Source organism: Agelaius tricolor, unplaced genomic scaffold (assembly GCF_023055355.1).
Source record: "Agelaius tricolor isolate 1412-34295 unplaced genomic scaffold, bAgeTri1.0.p SCAF_5, whole genome shotgun sequence".
NCBI classification, from domain to species: Eukaryota; Metazoa; Chordata; class Aves; order Passeriformes; family Icteridae; genus Agelaius; species Agelaius tricolor.
This window is the reverse complement of record NW_027269265.1, coordinates 50,590,152-50,613,088: the sequence shown is the minus strand read 5'-3', so window position 1 is coordinate 50,613,088 and position 22,937 is coordinate 50,590,152. Positions and strand designations below refer to the sequence as shown.

General features: G+C 41.3%; 1 protein-coding gene across 1 annotated transcript in view; it reads left to right on the top strand.

The window, feature by feature from the left end:
* Positions 1-22,937, top strand: part of INSC (INSC spindle orientation adaptor protein) — a 128,808-nt gene that overhangs the window by 19,733 nt on the left and 86,138 nt on the right. Inside the window, exon 2 of the mRNA XM_071427897.1 lies at positions 16,646-16,739. Within this exon, the coding sequence (XP_071283998.1) occupies positions 16,687-16,739 (53 nt within the window). The 5' untranslated portion in view covers positions 16,646-16,686. The remainder of the gene's footprint in view (positions 1-16,645; positions 16,740-22,937) is intronic.

The following is a 22,937-nucleotide window of genomic DNA, read 5'->3' as shown; positions in this document are numbered from 1 at the left end:
ATGAAGGTTGTTGTGAAAATGTAAAAAAAAAAGTTTCTGGACTTCTATGGAGTTATATTAAACAGCTCCTGAGACCTGGGAGACCTGGAAAACCTCAGGGAGTTGTTGTACCCTGTGTTTGGTTATATTAAAAATTATAATTGTTTAAATCTAAACATGTACAAATTATGAAATTAAGGGCTGTTATAGGGTGGCATACTCAATACCACACGTTGAAATGTTGCCTGTTTCTATTTATCTAAGTATTACTCTAGCTAGAAAACAATGTCAGGGGTTTTGAGAGGGCAGAAAAAAATCTCAAAACAAAACTGAGCAAAGCTTGATGTTGTGTAGGCAGAGCTGGGCTGTTCATGTCACTTATCCTGGTGCTGTTTTCCAGCTGATGTGTGTGCCTGACCCTTAATGCCTGTGAATTGTGATGTGATGCAAAGGCAGCACACCTGCCCAAGGTGGAGTGAACTTGTACACTGCATTTTGGTATTATCTCACTTAAATGGGAAGGATGTTCAGGTGCTTTGTAAACAACACTTTCAAATCAGGTCCATTTGTAGCAGTTCATGTCCCTGTGCTGGAGAAAGCTGTGCACAGCATGGACAGGGCCCCTGCCTGGGGCAGCAGAGCCGGGCAGTGAGCGGGGATGAGGACACGAGCTGTGAGCATCAGCATTCCTGCCTGCACCATCCCCCAGGAGATGATGTCCAGTGACTCATCCTAGGCCAGATCATTCCTTCCAATCCTTGCTCTTGTATTTTCTTGGCAGCAGCATGGCCATGTTATCAGGCCAACTTGGCTGTGCTGTCCCTGCTGGTGGCAGTGGCTCCCACTATGGTCTGGCCCAGGGGAAGGGAAGGTTTCTCTCTGGAGAGCTCAGCTGCAGCATTGGCTCCCCCTGCCTCCTCCACTTCAGTATCTTCTAGTTTTTGCTACTCCAAGCAGCCTATTCTGAGCAACTACTCAGAATCTGAGCAGCTGAGCAGAAATTTTGTGCACTCACCGCTCAGTTTTCAGTAGTGCTTGGTGTAGTTTTGATGTGTAGCAATTTTACTGGCAATGTACCTTGAATATGTCAGTTGATCTGAACTTTCCTATTTGGCTGTCTGGGGGAATTTTGGAACTAGAAAAATATAAATATTCACTATTTGGTGTAGAGAAGTCTATTTTGGTGAATTAAATTTTTAAAAATGTGGATCCAAGTTCACATTGTCCTTGCATTTTGTCATTGTGTTTTTTTACATTTCTTATTAATAATTTAGCCTTTCTGTGTGATTTCAAGTGCCACACAAAGTGTTTTCACTCCTCTTATCTACTAGCTGGAGGACTGGCTTGAAGTCCATTTCAACTCAGTGCCTTTCAGGCTGGTGAATTTTACTGGAAATTAACTGTGGAATGTTTCAGAGGCTCATCACAGGTTTAAAGGTTTTAAGTCCAAGCCACCTCCTTTTGCACCAGAGAGAATGTCAGCAGATATGTTTCGTCTGAGAGCAGGAGGGTGAACAAAGAAGACATTGTATGAAGAAGGGTAGATGGAGCAGAGGCAGCCACTAGGGACTGCAAGACCAGAGTGTTGCTCATTAAGGTCTAGAACTGCTATTCCTATTACTTGTATTACTATAGCATCTGAAAATATTTAAAGGGGAGGGGATTTTCTGCAAATAACAATGGAGAAATCTTTGCCTAGTAAAAATTGGTGTAGCTTAGAGCTGCTGAGAACCTTGAATAAAACTTTCTTAATGTGTAGAGCTAGAAATTAAGACAATAATTCATGAGAGGTAAAGGTAGCTAGGAAAATCAGCAATTAGAATTGATTTGCAGAAAAGAGGATCTGGAGCCATTGAAATGCAGACCTTCCCTAGGAATTCAGGAGTTGTGTGTTGGAGGCATTTTGAATAATCTGGCCAGCACTGTTGGCTATAAGGCACCAAATAACTGTTAAATTTATACAGCCTAGTTGTGGTAAGCTGGTCTTTGGACAAAATTCATCACTGCAAGCAGCCAGTCTGGATTCCTTGCTCATAGAAGTGAGTGAACACATGCTAAGAGTAGGAAGGGTTTCATTGTGCCAGCAGCTTTAGAAGAATTGAATAAAATCAGGGGGAGAAAAAAAGAGTAGTCCATTCAAATGCAGCCTCTGAATAGAGATACTGGCAGCAGTTGTATTTTCTGTGGTGTGTTCCTTGCAGTCCCCCAGCAAACCTTCACTGCCTGGCACAGGCAAGTGCAGCTCCCATTAAGCTTAGCAGGAGCTGTGCTTGCTGAGCTTGGCCCTCTGCCTGTAGAAAATTAAATGTGTTGGCAGGTTAGCCAGAGGAAAATGTTCTTCTATTTGGGTTGCTCGGCACTTGTCCTGAGGCATTCTGGGCTTGCGGAAGAGAGAAATTCTCCAAAATTAGGGCTAGCCAGGAGGGCTTGGAGAAATTACCTATTCCTTTTCTCCCTCAGATAAATTCTGGGAGGCATGAGAGCCACACAAGCATGGTCACTGGCAGGCTCAGCACACATGATGGCCTGTCCTGCACCTTGGACTTCATGTTCCTGACTAAAATAATGAGAACTACTTGTTCATTTTCTCTTTTATAAGGCAAAGGTTTGACAGGGGACAGCAAAGTCATGACTTTTTTCTCCAGGTGCTGTGGTCAAGCAAGTGTGTATACAGTGGGGATTGCAATGTGTATGTACCCATACATCCCCTTCAACTCCTGGAAAATAACAGATGAATATGTGAAAAGATTCGAGTTATTGCAATGTGATCATTCCCTCTTTTTCTGAGCTCTGTTTTAGCCCCAACTTGTTCTTTACTTGATTATCCTTTGATCCCCCTCTTAATTTGAAAGAGGAGCTGAGCTGTCCTGTCCTGGGATTCCATAAATTAAAAATATCCCACTATCCAAATGCCTTGGGACATTGGGTCCTTGTTTTGGAGAGTGAGGTAGTCACTTAGTAGTGTAAATACCATTACAGATAAATGGGATTCAGGCTTGCTCATGCCTATTCTTTTATTTAAATGGAAATTTGGTCTGCTGCTAGCATATGGTCACTTTGTGTGCTCCTTGAAATTGTGCCTAAAATAAAGCAGTCCTGTCAGATGCTGGTATTCCTTGTGTGGTATGATGACTTACTTTTGAAATGGACAGAATTATATTAACTGGAGCTGCAACACTCCAGTCTCTCTTAGAATGTTTACAATAAAAACCTGATGCCGACAAGTATTGTGGAGTGTATTTATCCTCCTGCTGTGGATTAAACAATTGATTCTGGAAGATTAAAATGCCCTACCTGCCTTCTTGCACACTTCTGTTTTGCCATGTCAAACAATATAAAATGAATACCGCACTTCCCTCTATCTAATTGAATAATTTACTGTAAATAGCTGTCATTTACTTTGGAGCAGTAGGGGATCATTAGCCAAATGGATGTGAGTAAGTCATGCCTTTAATGCGTTACAGGGGCCTGAAATGGAATCATCTAAATGGGACCATCAATACAGCAATGCTGAATTAAGTCAGAGGCACTTAAAGCTTTAAGTCCTCTTTCTTGTAAATTACATGCTCCCTCAGAAGAAAGATAATCAAGAACTTGCATAAAATACGGCATCTTTGTTTCAAAGCTTTATTTTTGATGAATAAAATAGTACAATTTAGATGATGTGATTGGTGGGTATAACTGTGTTTTGGATTTCCCTCCTTTTAATTACACATCTTCCTTAATGACTGAAGCCTTCCTGCTTGCAAGCAGCTACTTGTGCTGACTAATATTGGCTCTGCTCTGTGAATAAGTAAGATGAGCAGGTAATAAAATATATTTTCTTGACTTTTATGGTTATATGACCTGATAATTATTTGCAGAAGCTGGTGTTTTGTATATGTAATTTTAGAAAGGTCCCAGTCAATCTTAACTCCTAAATGTACAATAAGTTTTTGGCTTCTTTCACTACTGAAGTCAGTGGCAGGGCTGTTGGGAACTTTAATGCATTTTTTCCTCTCATTGACTTCTCCTGACCCCATCTTGTTCTTCCATTCAGTTTTCTCTTATCCTGGAAAATGCTGGTCTTCAAAAATTAAACCAGAAGCCAAACTTTCAAGGGCATCCTAAGAGGAGGATGTAATACAAGGAGCAATTTTCTTGAGGTGCGAAAATTAACTTAAAAATTATTATAAATAATTTTAATTTTGGTAGTCTGTATTATCCATAAGAATTTCCCTTTTGAAGCTCAGTCTCTTCAGCCTCAATGATTCTGTGGCTGTGGGATGCCAGGTTCTGGGCCACAGTGACTTTGAGGGAGCAAGTGGCACATGTGCTACAAGAAGAGCGTTGCCCGTCCGAGTTCTGACTTTGCAGTTTATTCTAATTTTTTAGGGGCTCTAAAATGTTAAACTTCCTGACTTATTTTTCTATATTTGCTTCCTACTGGATTCCCTTCTTAGTCACCTTCTGTCAGGATTCAACCATTTCACGTTTTTACTAAAATCAAATTTTGTGCCTTACGCATTTCACTCACATGTATGAGGTCTTCCTGGAATTAGATTTCAGCTGGTGCTTTAGAATCAAGTTGAGGTTCAAGGGCTGTAAAAAGGCACCGCCAGCCCCCACCTTTGCAGGCATAATCTGTCATTGCACTAAAGAGAGTAGAGGGATTTGGACCATTATCACTTCATTATCAGAGTAGGGAGAGAGGCTCAATAAGTTTCTGCATAGCTGTGAGAGGATGGTGATGCACCTTGTTGTGTAAAGCAGGATGATTTCTGTATTTTCATTCCATGGATGTAACCACTGCCCTATGTTTCCTGTAAGTGATTTCTTTTTCCACCCCAACTTACTGAAATGCTTCTTTTTAAAAGGTAAATTCATCTTGTGCTTTGAAACTTTTCAGAATTTGCTTATGAACTGCTTTCCCTTTTATTGGATGAGTCATGAGTCGAAAGCTCTGTCCTGTAGTTCTACCATGAGTAATGCCTAACATTTTCTTGGGTTCTCTTTTAGAAGACTATTAAATTAAAAGAAGAATCTGTTTTTTGATATCTTAATGGACAATTAGGTGGCTGGGTCTCAGAACTGATTTACATTTACCACTGCAGTAATTTAAATTTTTATCCTACAATTTAGGGATGTCACTTTTTCCCTTGCATGTACATGTTGCTGGTCACAGCACTCCATCTTTAAATAAATAAAGGTATTTCAGGTTTTGGGTCTGCTGTGCAAGTGCTGGTTGTACTTTAGGGGGTGGTTTTCTTACTGAGGTCTGTACTGACAGAAGCTGGGAAAGCTGGGCCATACTTTCATGAGCTTCAAATTGCCTATGTGACATTCAAGTCATGGCAATGAGTACAGGTGATATGTGGTGTCAGGATCCTGTTCTTTCACCTGGGCACTGACTGAGAGAGCTCATGGGCTATTTCCCTGAAACCTCTGCTCTGTGTCTTGTCCAGATAATGTGAATCTAAAGAAAAACTTGCGTGCATCCTTTCCCACTCTTGGGGTGGACTGTGCCTGACTGCACAGATGGCAGATCCTTCCTGTGGGATGCCCAAACACAACAGTGGGTGGGCACTGGCAATACCTAGCAAGATATTTGACATGCCTGACCCTCAGATATTTACTGGTAAATAATGTAAGTGTAATTGGCACAAGCAGTACCTTGGATCCAGCTGATGTAAAAACTGGATTGTTGATAGCATCTCTAAACGTAGGCACACTGAAAATGATGAAAGCCACAGTTGCAGGTGGAAAGTACTCTCTGTCACCCTGAGGGATTAGGAATGTGTCTGTTTTCTTGCTGAGGCCAATTATTGCCTTAGGTTGCACCAGAAATATTGGAGATGATGGGTGTTTGAGGATTGGCAGTGTTTTCTAAGGCTGATAATGGGAAATGGAGATGAAGGAAACTCTTGATCATGGAACTGTCTATGGAAAAGTGCTGGTGTTTTAATAGTGAAATGAGCTCTCTGGAGGGACTTTGAGTTCTCTTAGCTACTCTTGCAAATGGGAGATGAGCTGATCCACTGCCCACATATCACAGGCAGCAACAGAAAGAAACATGTCAGACGACTGAAATTTTCGGGGCAGTAGATCAGCAGTGTGACTTCTAAGTTTTGGTGCATTTGCACCTGAACCAGTCAATGCCAATTTCTGGAAATGGAAGTTTATGGAGAACTTTTACACTTCTTTGTTCTTACCAATCTCATGTGTCTGGAGGGTTAATAGTACAGAGACCTGCATTGGAAATGAGTGAACAGACTGCTTTCCAAATGTGAGTCTAATGTGCCTCTGTTTGACTTGCAGGGAAACAAAGTTCTGTGGCATAGTCATAAATAACTGCCAAGCTCAAGCTAGTATTATGGATAAAACCCCCTATAGTCACTGTTATATTTTGGGGATAAAAAATAAAGTCTGGAATCTGAGCACTCCTAAACCTAATGATTACAAATTCATTGAATTTGGCTGCTAATAGCAAAATTGGCTCTGGGATTTTTCCTTCCAACTAATTCTGGTATGTGTCTCTACTTGTGCCATCACAAACTGTTACAACCTCATGATAATAATGGGAAATATTTATCAAAACACTAAGCCTGTTCTGCAAGGAGATTTAAAAGTTTAAAAAATAATTTTTCTTTTCTTTCAATATCCATTTTTAGAAAATCATGAGAACAAACAATGCAGCCATCCTGGAACAGACTGTATAGCAATTCATGGTGTACTCAGAACTTGTGTGCCAGATCTTTGCATAATGGGTTACTGAACATCAGCTGATAGATGTGAAGTTGTTGGACTTGGGTGATTTGCTGGCTATCTGGGAGTAACCAGTGCAAGAGAAGATACAGGCTGTGACTTGTGTACCTGCCAAATTTGGGGATTTAGTAATTAAAAGTACTGTGACGTACAGTCACTTTTTAATTGAAACTGCATAGCTCTCTACTGTGTCTACTGTGCTACAATATTTTTGGGTGTGGCATGGTTGTTCACACACTCATCAACATCCAAACTTTATTTCCTAATCAACAGTACTCCTCTCCTTATATTTCTTGTTATTATTTTGCCTGTGATCTCCTCCTTGGCTCTTCCATACTAAGACCTCAGCCTGTGAATTGGGAAGAGGGGAAAGATTAAAAAAACAAAACCAGCAACAATGTCAACAAAAAACCAACAAAACCCAGACTCAAAAAGCTCCAAAGTAAGCTGTCTTGTGCAGGGCCAAAAGTTGGGCTTGATGATCCTGATGGTCCCTTCCAACTCATCATAGTCTGGGGTCCTATGAACCTCATTACAGTCTACAGCTTCCTTATGAGGAGAAGAGGAGGGGCAGGCACTGATCTCTCTGGTGACCTCTGACAGGGCCTGAGGGAACGGCCTGCAGTTGTCAGGGGAGGTTCAGGTTGGATATCAGGCAAAGGTTCTTCACCAGAGGGTGGTTGGGCACTGAACAGGCTCCCCAGGGAAGTGCTTGCAGAATCCAACCTGCCAGAGTTGATGAAAAATTTGGACAATGCTCTTGGCACACAGTGTGATTCTTGGGGATTGTCCTGTGGAGGACCAAAAGTTGGACTTTGATAATCCTTGGAGTCCCTTCCAATTTTGTAAGGATATCCTGTGATCCTTACAAAACCTGCCATTCTGTCAGGGAATACCACCTGAACTTTTTTTGCTTGGCTTTCCAGAGCTCAGCAGCCTGAGGCTCAGGAGAACTTGGGGCACACAGGCTGAGTGCAGCTCACTGACTTGAGTAGGATTTGCAATTTCTGCTCCCACACCCAACTTGATCCCTGGTGCAAAAACAATGTCAGCAGGCTGGAAAGTCCCCCTGAGCCTTTGGGTTTGCTTGGAGTTTCTGGATGTGCCCTGCTCATGTTACGCCCACCCTGAGACACCGGAGATGGGAACAATCCTCCAGAGCAGTTTTGCCTCTAGCCCTGCTGAGGATTCCCTCTCTTTGATATTGTTAAAGCTTTTTGGCTTCTCCACTTTTTTTTTTTTGTATGTGTGAAGGACAGAGGAAGAAGAAAATATCTGGCGATTGGATCTTCTTTGGCAGTGGTTCAACATTATAAATGAAGTATTTTCTCCTTACAAACAGAAAAAGCTCGCTGCTGCTTTATGACTTCTTTGTGTAGAATTATGATGACTAGGTAGCATAGTTTGCTGACAGGCCGTCTGGAAGTGCTAATTGGAGTTAATTAAATGAAAGAAGCAAGAAATAGAAACTATGCTCAAATTTTGCTGTAGGCTCCATGTTCTTGCTTTTTAGTGTATAGGTAATTTCACATCATACTTTGACTTTTTTTCAGCTTTCAGGAAGTTTTTTTACTGGATTTGCTGTGTCTATCTAGAAAAGGTAGACTTGAAAGTAGGACTTGCAATGAGCATGAAGAGAGCTGGGATCCTTGAAAATATGTAGCTCAACCACATGTGTATTAGGTTTTCTTTGGTGTGTTGGTTCCTCTTGTGTGCTTGTTTCCCAACTGGATCTCCTGCTCTTGCATTCTGTTGAGTTACCATAGTAGCAGGCAAGAACTTTGATCTTTGTCAGCTACTTCCCTTTTAACTTTTCTGTATTCTCTGATGTCCTTGTTTATCTTTTCCCCAATATGTTGTGGAAAGGTGAAAAAATTATGCTGAAGTTGATTGAAAGAAGTAGGAAGTTTATTAGTAATTCAAATAGAGAAGTGATTTAAGGACTAGAGATTAGCTGTTTGTGGTCTTCTGTGGTTGTTTTATTTTTAGATAAATGTGTATTTATCTGTACTGGTCTAAAGCTGCTCTTAAGGTTTTCGGAGTTATGACCAAAGAAAAGCAATTTGGTATTAACTCTGTAAAATTATAAACTTAATCATCACTGGCAAATATTGTGAAAATATGTCCACTGTTTACCATGCAGTTCCTTGTGATGCTAGTCCAATATAGCCTTGACTATGACCTGACCTAATAATATTGTTATGTTCCTCTCTGTTAAAATGTCAGATTTGTTTTTCTTTTTGGGGAATATCAATGTAAATAAAGATGTCTTTTAGACTTCCTGTCTGACTAACAGGAATGGCTATTAAGATGAAATCCTTTCATTACAGGTAATGGTTTGTACACAGGGATGTGCAAATATTATCATGTTTCCTTGCAGTGAGTTATTTGTGTAGGTCTCTATTCCTTTCCCTTTGAAGTGGTTAAACACAGTGATATCTTCTCTATGTACTTGTTTACAGTATTAAACTCTGGAATATTTTATTTCAATTTTTTACTTGCATTATGTTTAACTTTGGGTTATTCAATTATTTTTTCTTTATTTTATGTCTCAACAGGGAAAGGACCTTTTTTTATTTCTTTTCATGTTAAGGTCCTTTTGGAATTTTTGCATGTTTTTAGGGGAAACAATGAATCTTAGTTCCAATTTCATTACTTTTGGGAGAGTTATGTTATCTAATAACAGAAAACTCTGTTCTGTAGGCATTTCTTCTACACTTCTACATTTGTACATTCTAAGGTTCAAAAATCTCCCATTTTCCCTTGTGCCCTGCACAGTTGAAAGAACAGCCCTTTTATTTCTGATCTCTCTGCATGGAGACCAGATGAAATCCTGGCTGTGGTGTCAGGGATAAACGAGACCAAAGCAGGGCAATTTCACTTGAGGTCATTTATTGTCAGCAAAACAAACCTCTGACCTCTAATACCACACTGGGTTCCCCAGCACAGAAAGGATACAGACCTGCTGGAGTGAATCCAGAGGAGGACCACGGAGACTGTCACAGGAATGGAACACATCTCCTGTTAGGAGAGGCTGAGAGAATTGGGATTCTTCAGCCTGGAGGAGACTTTAGAACAGCCTTCCAATACTGGAAGGGAGCCTAAAAGAGAGCTGGAGAGGGAGTTTCTACAAAGGTGCATGGTACCAGGAGAAGGGATGATGGCTCTAGAACAAGTTTATATTAAATATGGGGATAAAATTCTTTACTTTGAGGTTGGTGAGGCACTGGGAGATGTTGCCCAGAGAAGTTGTGGATGGCTCATCCCTGGAAGTGTTCAAGGCCAGGTTGGATGGGGCTCTGAGCAGCCTGGTCTATTGGACCCCCCAAAATTACATGGTAGCAGTTTGCATTACTGCTGCTCTGAGAACCAAGAAACATTTTTATATGGTGATTATTCTGCACCACATAGAAGGTAAAATACAGCTCTGGAGTGCCCCAACCTGACACTTCTTATTCGGTTGCTGGACCTCAAAAGTAAATTATTTTCCAGTGAAACTGCCTCTAAAATACTAATTGCCAGAAATGTGACCACTAATCAGTTTGTTCCCGTAATACTGCCAGCTATAGAAATTGGTGTGTCCCTTGCAGAAGGGGAGATTTTGGAGACTTTGATAAGATTTAAAAAACCCAAAAGATGCCACGTGGCTGTTACCTAAAATGGCCTGTTGCCTAAAATAATTTTGAGGGGGAGTGAGTGAAAAGAAGCCATCAAATCTGTTATGCCATTCTTTATCTCCTTATTTTAAATATTTTCATAATGTAATCCATGCTGATGGAAGCTCCATTTTTCTAGATATTTTGTATTTGAATGGGAAAATTTGTTAAAAATACATTGTAAGAAAACTCATGTCTTGGCAAAAGGACTTACTTTGGCACATGTGATGATTGATCTCCTCCACTTTTAATCTTGGAGAAAGCTGAATTACCTGGATAAATATGTTCTACTTAGTGTTTTTCATATGATCCACTATCTAAAATAAAGAAATGGAAGGAGCAGTCCTATACATCTTGCTTTCAAAGCAGGATTTTGCCTTGTGGAGATCATAAATGATTTTTTTTTTTTATGTTCAAGGAGGTTTTAAAAAAAACAAAACACAAACCAGAAAGTTAATTAAGGAATTCCTCTGTGTGCAGAGAAATGGTACTGGCTTCAGATTTGTTTTTTTCTTCCACCCTCAAGGATCTACACAATCATATTCCTTGTCTGTAGTTTTCAGGATGGCCTATTTGACTGAGGTAGATTTTTATTTGTTTTTCCCTCTCCATCCCCCTGGATATTCCAAGGCATAGGTATGTAAAACAGGACTAAAATGGGAAGTATCCAGAAGAAAAAACAGCACAAACTTGAGTTTGCATGAATAACTACATCACAAGTGAAAAAGCATGAAAGCATTGCTCTCAGAAATCAGCAAAGTATCAGCAAAGGGCATGACCTTCACAGCCAAAATTCCCAAAACCACATGTATATATACACACATGCTCCAAATCTCCATATGTATTATCATTTATACATCAAAAATATTTAATGTAATAGAAATTTATGATGAATATATAATAAAATAAGACGCATTTTTTAGAATTATGAAAATATAAGTGAAGTATTAAGAAAATATTTAAATAAACAGATGACTATATATATATATTTTTTTTTTTGTATGTGTGTATAATCAAGGACAGGTTAGAGGAGGTTGTGGGCAACCTGATCTAGTGGTAGATAACCCTACCGAAACCCATGGAGGGGCTGGAAGGAGATGATCTTTAAGGTCCCTTCCAAAACAAACTGTTTTATGATATATTAGGAGGAATATTTTCAGAGACAAATTTAAAATGAGATCCTCTCTCTGCAGAAAGCAGAGAGAAAAGAGGGGAAGAAATATGTCATAAAAATAAGACCCCTTTGTGACTGAAAATGAATTTATACTTCAGATGGTACTTGAAGTGTAAGGCATAAACTTTGAGCAGAGCTTGCTCTCTGACTATTGGTTCTGCAAGAGCCACTGCCATGAATGAATGTCACAGGTAGTGCCTTTTGCCACCACTCCCTCCTAGTTTTAATTTTGCATTCTAGGAGTGTGGTCCATAGGTCTGTGTATATGATCCCATGCTAATACAACCCATTTCCATGCACCGCTCGAAGGGCTCTTCATTATTTTGCTCCTGATTTTATGGTTTCTTAGATTTGTGACACACAGCTTAATTTTGAGTTGGCTCTTACAATTGTAATTAATTCATGCCCATGTAAGCCTCTTATAATGCAGAATGACACAGGATCTTGAGTCCTTAAATGGTTAGTGTGGAAAAACTTCTGATGGGCTGGATGTGTTGCTGAAGGACAGAATGTATGTATTTACTTTCTGACCTCTCACATAAATGCTGTCAAAATTTTGCTCTTAATTTGATTTGTGGCGTTCCATTAACAGTTATTCTGTATATAGGAGAATAATAACTAATGATTCCCAGACTCCCAGAATTGTAAAATAAGGGCAAGCACTGTTTGGCAGAAAAGAGATTGTACTTTAGTACAGACAGGAACTGTTCATATTAATCAAGGGATATCTGGTCTGAAATGACTTTTAGCTAATAACTTCTTATTCTCAGGTTAGCCATATTGCTTATAGGTAACATGCTCTTCTAATTCAGATGAATATTAATAGTCAAAGGCTAGATGTGTGGATTTCTTGCTCTTTCTGAAAGAGAAATTATGCTCTTGATTGACCCTATTTTAAGGTATTTTTAGTGTTGAAATTATGATGTTAGGGGTTAGAAAGGGCGTGGTGAAAGTTCACAGATTTGCCTTTTGATTTGAACCTTTGCAAGGGTGAACATGTGAGACATGAATGAGCTCGAAAATGTGAATTTAATTGTCTGAAGTTTCAGGGCTTAATTATTAAGGACATCATTTTGTGATAGAGAACATTAGGGCCATCAGTAGTAGAAGAAAATGAGTCACACTGAGTTCATCTGGAAAACATGCTGTTACCATGATACTTTTGGGTATGGATGTTGTTCCTAAAAGAATCCTTATGCTAAAACCCTCCTAATAGCTAGTTTGTTAAATGTAAGCGAACACGTTGAATCATGGAGAAGAAATTTCAACTGGGAGATTCTATGAGTTGCAATTTACTTTCTTAGCAGAAATAACATGTTTTGCAGGGTGCTAAAAAGCACTGTGGTCCTGTAGAAGCTGCTCTCCATTGCTAAAAAGGCTGGAGCAACAGGAGGCTCCCAGCAGGGAGTTCTTGTGGGGCAGGAGGGGTTTGTCCTGGAGCAGTGGGCTAACAGCTCCAGCTGCACCACTCTGTTAATGAGGTGCTGCACAGGTTTACCCTCTGCTGCCAAGCCTGGTCTAAGCTGGGGTGAGGCTTCTCCTCCTCTGTTTTACAGGTGGGCTGTTTGACAGTTTTAAAAGATGTTTTTAGTTCTCTGTCAGTTTTTGGCAAGGCCTGGTGCCTGTCTGTGAGCAAGATTCCTCTTCCTGCTTATGTGGTTTTGGGAATTTTGGCTGTGAAGGTCACGCCCTTTGCTGATACTTTGCTGATTTCTGAGAGCAATGCTTTCATGCTTTTTCACTTGTGATGCTTTATTGTCTTCTGAACTCCTGCTCTCTGAAAAAAAGCTTTTGGCTGGCTGTATTGGATGGGATTGAAATGTAGTTTGTACTCTGCCTATCTGCATCTATTCCTGGAGGAAATAACATCTCAAAACCTAATTCAGTGTTGGAATTACAAAGAGAAAAATGCAGGACACAGAGCCTGCTGCCTTGAGTACGTGTAATTCCACATAAACATGCTGCTACCTACCAGAGGAGTCAAACAAATTGCAAGTCAGCATTTACACTGTGATACAAGGCTGTGTGCAGATGTAAGGCCTTATATGAGTGTTAAATAAAAGGCTTCATAATAGTCCAAGAATACAATTTGTTATTTCAGTGTATCACTCAGGCTTCTACCAAAATGATCAATGTTGCAAAGTACAAGCAGTGGGGTTTTTGGTTTGTTTGTTTGTCTTTTTTGTACAAATTTATCTGGACAGCAACTCTGACAAGCTGTGGGTCTAATAATTAATCATGGAAATAAATATTTTCAGTGGAAAAAAAAAATTAGACTCTCCTACAGAAGTCTAATAATGTTATCTGTTATTATATCTACACTTAATAAAAGTGAGTGCATGTGTAACATCTCCATAGTCAGCTCGAGTAGAGGACTTTGCTTTTAGGAGTGCTGATTAGAACTCATAATGAAGAACATGATGAGAACATCATAGAACATCATCATCAAGAACTCATCATGTGTTGTGGACTTGAATAAAAAGCAGAATCAGCTAAAGAGAAGGACTCATTTACTAGGAAGTACAGTTGTTTTGGTCTTACCTGGAAAGAGGAATGAGAGCTCAGGAATCTGACCAATATCTGCCATCTGTAATTCCCAGCAGGTGGAGGAGGCAATCTAAGCAGGACCAGAAGCCTGTGCCACAAATCACTGGTGTTCTAACCTCTCTTGTGATCCTGTGGGGTACAGTGGATCCCCTGGCAAAATGCCAGGGCAGAGAATTTCCTCATGTTGCCAACATTAATTTGGGATTAAAGATTTGAGCTAATATCTAATCATTGTCCCCAGCCAGACAGTTTGGTTAAGATATTGTTGTAGCATTTTGTTTTTGTTCCTGGAGCATAAGTAACCTCTAAGTAGAAGTTGATAATGTTTTTACAGGCTCTCAGACATAATATAAAAGTGTGCTTTGTGGGAAGACAGCATATAAAAACTTGTGCTTTTGTCAGGTTTCTAATTTATGGGGAACAGGGACATGCAATAATCTAATTTATGTCTGTGTACATTATGTCACTGATCACAAGTAATGGAGTACAAGCAGGTGCTTTGATTTGTATGTGTGGAAATTGGTAGTAGGCTGAGCTAATGGTGAAGTAGATTTAGCTTGCCAGAGGAAGCTGAAGCTTTAGATTTGATTTAGTGTTGGTACTATGAGAAGGTAAATCCAGGTCTAATGCTGAGCAGAAACAGTTGCTTAGTGTCCGTGAAATCTGTAATTCTGCAGGCTAAAATATTGTTTTTTGTCCTTTAAATGACAAGATTTTGGAGGGAAAAATAATTGTGGAGATTAAGGTTTTATGTGGATGTGTTCAGCTTTAAGGCTATCTCCTCCAAATGAAGACAGTGATTATTGTGATATTTGTCTGTTTCCAGTAAATGGGATTGTACAATTGTTTGTATCTGGTAATCTTAAATGTCTTTAAAAATAGAAAATGAAGATAGCTCATTTATTCACTTTGTTAGTGAAATCTGTATATCAGACACTAAATTCTTTAAATTCCCCTCCTCCTGCCCCCCAAAATAAGTTTGTTTTAAAAATCTTAGTGTGTCACAGTAGCAGAAGAATACATACTAATATTTTCATACTTGGGCATACAAACCTCCAGTCAAAACCTGTGAAATGTCTGCAATCTTTTTAAACCAGAGACTTCAGTACCAATTCAGCTATTTTTAACGTGGGTTTCTTTTGGTGTTGGTTTTGGCTTTTTTATATAGATTCTTCTCCTGTATTGCAATCTTCTTAGTCTATACATCTGAAGAAGGATTAAATTAAATTTGTTATTTCCAGGAAAACCTAGGGGATAGGGAGGAACACAGGATGGCACCATCACCAGGGCAATCTGGAGCTAATAGTGGACAGAGCATGTGAACCATAATGTTGGTTGTAATACTTTTATGTGCTCAGGACATGTTTGTGAGATCTTGGGGAAAAAACAAGGCCATGCATTAGTAATGAGATCAGTTTGCTAGGAAAGGGAGTGAGGACCACTCTCTGTCAATTAAGAGCAATTTGGGGTGGCAAATATCTTGAATGCTGGCTGACTCCGCTTGCACAATGCAGCCAAATAACCAAATAGCAGAATTTCACAAGCAGCTACATCAAAAGCACTCTGCCTCACTTGGTGACACAAACAGTAATTTCCTATGTAAAGTATTTTCTCTAGGAGTGAGATCCATTGATCCCAGGTTTTTTTTCTCATCTGAGAAAGCATAATTTTCCCTCTGTTCCTGTCTCCTTGTCCAAGTGAATCCATTTCCTCTTCTTCCTGAGTCATGGATTAGTCTTTTCCTTCAAATATTTTGCCTTAGTTTTCTTTTAGCCGTGTGTGAGTAAAAATGACTTCACCTTTTTTTTGTAGAATAAATCCTCTGTGATTTTTGTTGTGAATGTGCTTTGACCTATAGTAGGTAGTGCTCTAATGTAAGAGAGGCTAATTAAAGGAAGAGGGGAAAGAGACAGAATCCTTTCTCTTGTGAAAATGAGGAGTTCTTCTTCTCCTCTCTTGTTTTTTTCCTAGTGCAATAAAGCTTGGATCCATCTCTTGGTCTCTAGGTATAAAGAGAAATCATGGAGGAGAAAGATGTGTGCAGCATTTAAAATGTATAAAAAATGAAATTGTCTAATATGGAAGGATCAAATACTTCAGTAACTTAGTCATCAAGGACCTTTCTGTAAATGCACTACTTAACAATCCTGAAATCCTATTGCAGAATAATTAGGGCTGGAAGGAATCTCACTTGCAATCTTTCTCACAATAACATGAAGAATTACTATAATACTCATTAGATTTTCTCTAGCATTCAAGGTAATATTAAATGAATGAGGCTAAATAATACTAACTCAGAAATGTTCAACCCAGATGGCTCTGACCTGTGCAGCAGTCCAGGATCTTCAGGAATATGCAAACTCTACATTGTTTATCATGTGAAATGTACTTAATGGCCTCAGTTAACTGCTGGAGTTGTGGAAAAGGAGACTTCTTATTTGTTTTAATGAGCTCTCTCCACAGGAGAGCAGGAAAATGCCATGCCAGCCTGGGCTGAAGGTGCCTGAGTTTTCCTAGGTTTACTAAATGACTGTTTTCTTTCTAGATTCCAGCCTATGGAGAAGTGCACATGAGAACAGGATAAATATGGCTTTTAAGGGCGAGGACCACTTAGATTCCCTTTCCTTCCCAGTTCAGCGGTAAGTGGTGCACTCTATCATCCAGCTTTGAGTGATTAAATGGTTCTGAGGCAGCAGCTGCACTTTCCTTTGAAGCTCTGAAGATACTTAAAGGCTCATTTTTAAAGCCAGGTAGTATTCCTATGGAATTTATAGAAGGAATGTGGAAATTTGAGATATATTTCTTGAGGCATTTGGAACTTTTATACCTGGAGTGTGGTAAATCATGGCAGTGTTTCTGCGGCCATCATTTAAAATGGATTGCCATGTTTGCAGTAGCAATATGACAATACTTACTGGACTGCTTCTTAGTCATGATGGAAATGACTGGAACCCTCTGCACTCTGGGAAGACTGCTGAAAGCTATAAATATGGATTTGTTCAGCATGGTTGACTTTGTTCTGCTGTAGGTATGGTAATGATAGGAAAGCTGTGGTATAACATCTCTGGTTTCTGATACCCTGTTGGGAGTGGAGACACTGGTGATTCTGCTAACCAACAGATTTTTAAAAAATCTATCTTTTGGTTACCATCTAGTAGCTGTCTCTGTGTAATGTAGTTTTGCTTCTAGCCTAATAGAGGTTCTATGAAAAGAAAAAAAAATTACAATAACCTACAGTGATTATGTGTCACAACTCAGTTTGTTTTGTTTTTGTTTATGGGAGGAAGGAGGGTGAGGTCTGCTGAATCCAGGAGTAAAATCAGAAATAAAAAGGAATTAAATTTCAGTCTTTTCCCTAATCTTCTTCCTTCAGGTCAGACTGCAATTCTTTCTTGTAATTAACTTACAGTTGTAATTGGCATACTTGGCATACTATCTCACAATACATGCTTTTCTTCATGGGTAGTTTGATATTTCTCTACCTTTCCTTACCTCAGTCTTCCAGCAGACACTTTGATATTGCCATTAAACTCAGAGTCACTGTAAAACACCTAAACATATTCTCTTCTGTAAGAAGCACTGTACAGAGGTATGCCAAGAACAATGGGGTAGTTAAGAATTACAGTTGTAGAAAACTAGCTGCAAACAGAGCTGAGGGAACAGGTCCTGGGGGTGGCCAAAGGCTGATCCAGGCTGATGGTGCCAAGATTTTTTTATGATACATAAATGGGGAAATTAGCTGGAGTCTCTCCATGCTAGCAGCTGGAAATGTGGAGTATGAAAAATGTACTTTAGAGGTAACAACAGCACTGAAAAGCACTCAATTTTATAGGCTGGGGGCTTCTAGAAAAGGAAAGTGCCTGTGAGTCAGGTGTGCAGTGTTGAGAGAAGCAAAGCTCTGCCATGTTATGCGAACACAACCACCCTACAAGCACTCTGAAGTGCATCTTAGCACAAGAAGGGATTTGAAAAAGTCCCACATAGCAAACATTATGTTTTAACAAAGAGCTGGACTCAGCAGGGGAACTCTCTATAGAGAAATTTAAAAATAAATAAATACTCTCCCTCACCCACAATAAAACATAAACCTCCTAATTTTTTTTTTTTTTTTGAGAAATAAGTTTTTTTTTTCCCCTACAGATTAGGGTTATTTCAGAAAAAGTCCCTGTAAGAAACAGGCAGACTGAAGTTGTCAGTGGTCAGAAAGGTGAAGGCTCAGAGAACCTTGGAACTGAAAATAAGAAAATGTATTTTTATGCTGAGAATTCAGCAGAAATAACACAGAACGGACTAGATAAAGTTCAGGAACTGTACAAAACACTCTTTTTAATTGTTAAAGAAGGAAAAAACCCCAACATAATAGCTTTTCAAACGAAATGGAATTTTTATGAGATTAAGTAATTCCTCTGGGTTAGAGAAAGGAGTGATATGGCTCCTATAGGGCATTTAAAAGGATTAAGGGAATTTTCAAGATAACAAGATTCAAATAGTTTTAATTCTTTATTGTTCCTGTATCCAAGGCTAGGATTTATGACTGTCTCAAGATTCCAGTTCATGTTCCTACTCTCTGTAAGAGATGATTGAATTAACTTCTTGGGTCCTGTCACAGGGGAAAGGTAGCTCAAATCCAACTGAGGTAAATCCTGTGTAGGACCTCAATCATGCCTTGCTTCATGTTGGTCATAATCTTACATCAGTAAAAATAGGCAGGACCTTCAGCAAGAATATCTGTCTCCATAGGAAAAGTGTACCATAAATATGCAAACAGATTCCAAGTGTTTCCACAGTGGTCACTGGAGTCAACAGTTATTTTGGCTGTATGAGGAATTTAAAACTGGGGCCTTAAACCAACTTTCTGTGCCTCATGAATTGTTGTTTACCCACTTTCCTTAGATTTTATGGGGAAACACAACTTGTGCTGGAGTCTCTAGGGTACTGAGTCATGGTGTTAATGGTTTTCTAACACACTGTCAGAGCTCCTGTCTCTAATTGACATCTAGACTGCTATGGATGCAGTAATTAAAGCTATGCAGTATCCCAAGGAAAAACAAATTATTGTTACAGAAAGTTTTTTTTCTATTTCAGTGAGTTAGGAACTTAAGTAATGATTTTGTCTCTTAGGAGAGAAAGCAATTGGAAATAGATCACTTTTATAAAGGAGTAATTTACTTACTCTCCAAAAGCTGTATTCCCATGTAAAGCACCTTGCAGGACCATAAAAAATTTCTGTTCTCATCAGTGAGGGCCAGCTCACTATAGCATGTGAAGTGTGTATTCCTTAGAAATGAACATAACCCCATTTTGAAATAGCTATTTTTAGTGTAGCTCTGGGAAAATGTCAGTATCCTTTCCTTATCTTTACAAAATATTATTATAAGGTATTCTTCTGCTTATAAGAGGTAATGAGCTTTAACTTTGGCTTTTCCATCTACAATAAAATCTACTTTTCACTTATGCCCCTGCCTTTCATCCTGTGTAATGAAAGTTTATTGCCCTGCTTGTTTCTGGTGAGTTTAAATTGTAGTTTACACAGGCTTTTTTGATTGCATACATGGGGTTTTTTATACTTTCCATACTGCATGGTAAACGAAACTTAAGACTGCTGAATCTGAAGTCATTCAACTAAAGAGAGGGTACTCAACACCAAAAGTGAAATAAGATGCTATTTTGGCTTCTGGGATTGTGTTCAGTTCAGGGCTTCAACTGGAGAAATATGGTATAATTAGAATTTGTAAAAAAAGAATAAATTATCATCTTTTATCAAAATTAGGTTAAAAAAACAAACCACAGTTGTCATCATCAACTTCCCCTCCTCCCCATAATAAACCTCCCAACCCCAAAACAGCAACCAAGTAAAACCAGAAAAAAATTAACAAACTGACAAAAAACCTAATCCTGAGTCAGAAACATGCACTAGCAGTTTATTAAACTAGTTGTGTCTTGGGCTACCTCAAAAGAAGTGGGATGGGGCTTTGAGCAACCTGGTCTGGTGGGAGATGTCCCTGCCCATGACAGGTGGGATGGATCCAGATCATCTATTAAGACTCTTCCAACCCAAACCATTCCATGATCCCATGAATTGATTAAAATAGCTTGCTGGTTTTCAGGTAGCAAACTAAGGCTACTTCCAGAACTCCAGGAGCATCCATGAAGGGCTGGGCTGTTGTAGTGCGTTTTTATACTTTGTAATACTTTGAAGTAGTTTTGTTTTGTATTCTCATATTTTTCCCAAATGGTTTATCCCAGACTGTACCCCCCTCCCTTTACCTGTGTTATCCCTCTCCTGGGATGAGATCATCCCCAAACCCCCACCCTGGCTCTCTGTCAATCACTCAGCATCCCATCCCCTCCATCCAGAAGTTTCGGTCCAAGTCGTCGAGTGATTAGCCAGAGGCCAGGGGTCAGCCCCCCAAGCCTTGCCCCATACGCTGTCCTATATGTCTATCCCCCAGTACCCATCCCTCAGGGTCACTTATTGGTTGGTAAAATGTTCTCTACTTTTGGTTTCCACCTCCCTTTAAATGTGACCTTGGCACATCTCCCGGGGCTCTCGGCAGGAGGCTCCCTGAGGTGCAGGAGCTCCTTTGGGACTCCTAGAATAAAACCTTGGATTAACCCCTGCAAAGAGTCGGCCCTTTCTCTTCTACCGATGTCTCTGGTGTCTCTTGTGCTGCACAGGGGCCCAGCCCAGGTGCCCTCAGTAACCCTCGGGGCACAGAGAGTGTCTCCCTGCCAGCCCAGGTGCCCTCAGTACCCTCAGGGCACACACACAGAGTGTCTCCCTGCCAGCCCAGGTGCCCTCAGTACCCTCAGGGCACACACAGAGAGTGTCTGCCCCCAGCCCAGGTGCCCTCAGTACCCTCGGGGCACACACAGACAGTGTCTCCCCCCAGCCCAGGTGCCCTCAGTACCCTCGGGGCACACACAGAGAGTGTCTCCCCCCAGCCCAGGTGCCCTCAGTACCCTCGGGGCACACACAGAGAGTGTCTCCCTGCCAGCCCAGGTGCCCTCAGCACCCTCGGGGCACACACAGAGAGTGTCTCCCTGTCAGCCCAGGTGCCCTCAGTACCCTCGGGGCACACACAGAGAGTGTCTGCCCCCAGCCCAGGTGCCCTCAGTACCCTCGGGGCACACACAGAGAGTGTCTCCCTGCCAGCCCAGGTGCCCTCAGCACCCTCGGGGCACACACAGACAGTGTCTCCCTGCTGTCAGCCCAGGTGCCCTCAGCACCCTCGGGGCACACACAGAGAGTGTCTCCCCCCAGCCCAGGTGCCCTCAGCACCCTCGGGGCACACACAGTGTCTCCCTGCCAGCCCAGGTGCCCTCAGCACCCTCGGGGCACAGACAGTGTCTCCCCCCAGCCCAGGTGCCCTCAGTACCCTCGGGGCACACACAGACAGTGTCTCCCCCCAGCCCAGGTGCCCTCAGCACCCTCGGGGCACACACAGAGAGTGTCTCCCCCCAGCCCAGGTGCCCTCAGCACCCTCGGGGCACACACAGAGAGTGTCTCCCCCCAGCCCAGGTGCCCTCAGCACCCTCGGGGCACACACAGACAGTGTCTCCCTGCCAGCCCAGGTGCCCTCAGCACCCTCGGGGCACACACAGACAGTGTCTCCCCGCTGTCAGCCCAGGTGCCCTCAGCACCCTCGGGGCACACACAGACAGTGTCTCCCTGCCAGCCCAGGTGCCCTCAGCACCCTCGGGGCACACACAGACAGTGTCTCCCTGCCAGCCCAGGTGCCCTCAGTACCCTCGGGGCACACACAGACAGTGTCTCCCTGCCAGCCCAGGTGCCCTCAGCACCCTCGGGGCTCAGAGAGTGTCTCCCCCCAGCCCAGGTGCCCTCAGCACCCTCGGGGCACACACAGACAGTGTCTCCCCCCAGCCCAGGTGCCCTCAGCACCCTCGGGGCACACACAGACAGTGTCTCCCCCCAGCCCAGGTGCCCTCAGCACCCTCGGGGCACACACAGACAGTGTCTCCTGCCAGCCCAGGTGCCCTCAGCACCCTCGGGGCACACACAGAGAGTGTCTCCCCCCAGCCCAGCTGCCCTCAGTACCCTCGGGGCACACACAGACAGTGTCTCCCCCCAGCCCAGGTGCCCTCAGCACCCTCGGGGCACACACAGACAGTGTCTCCCCGCTGTCGGCCATGTCGGGGCTGCCCCCCGGTCTCTGCCGACTCGGGACTGGCCCAGGGTTCCTGAGAGGCTCGCAGAGGGACCGAGACACTGGGCAAAATGTTTTTTTTTTTTTCACAACTCTGTTCAGTACATTGCTGTGTGCCCAGTGGGGATCGAAGTACTACTTGAAGTGATGCAGAAACCTTTATGGAAATAGAAGGAAAAATAATTGTCTGTATTTGGCATTAGTTGGCATTTAGATAATGTTTGTTGAAAGCTGTGACTTGAAACAGAAGCAAGAAAAATTCAGGATTTTATACTGCAGGAACTGCATTGAATCTGCTTGTTTTTCTGCCTCATCAGGATGACAAATTTGTAGAACTTCATGGAATATATGGACATATGAGATGAAAACCAGATAGGTCTATAGTCCCAGAAGTGAATATTGTTTAAAGAAAAAAAAAAAAAAAAAAGAAAAATGGGGGAAAAAAACCCTCTTTATAAAGTAAAAGGATTTCTACCTGATCAGTAGCTGAATAATTTCAGGGATCCTTCACATTGTATTTTGCTTCTACTTTTAGAGTTCATGTGGTCTCTATACAGCTGAAAAGAGGTATTTTGGGGGGTAAGACATGTGCAGAACCCCTCAATGTGTTTAAGATTGTGTTCTTATGGGGCTGTTGGGAAAAGAATGGATCCATCCATTGGTCTCTCT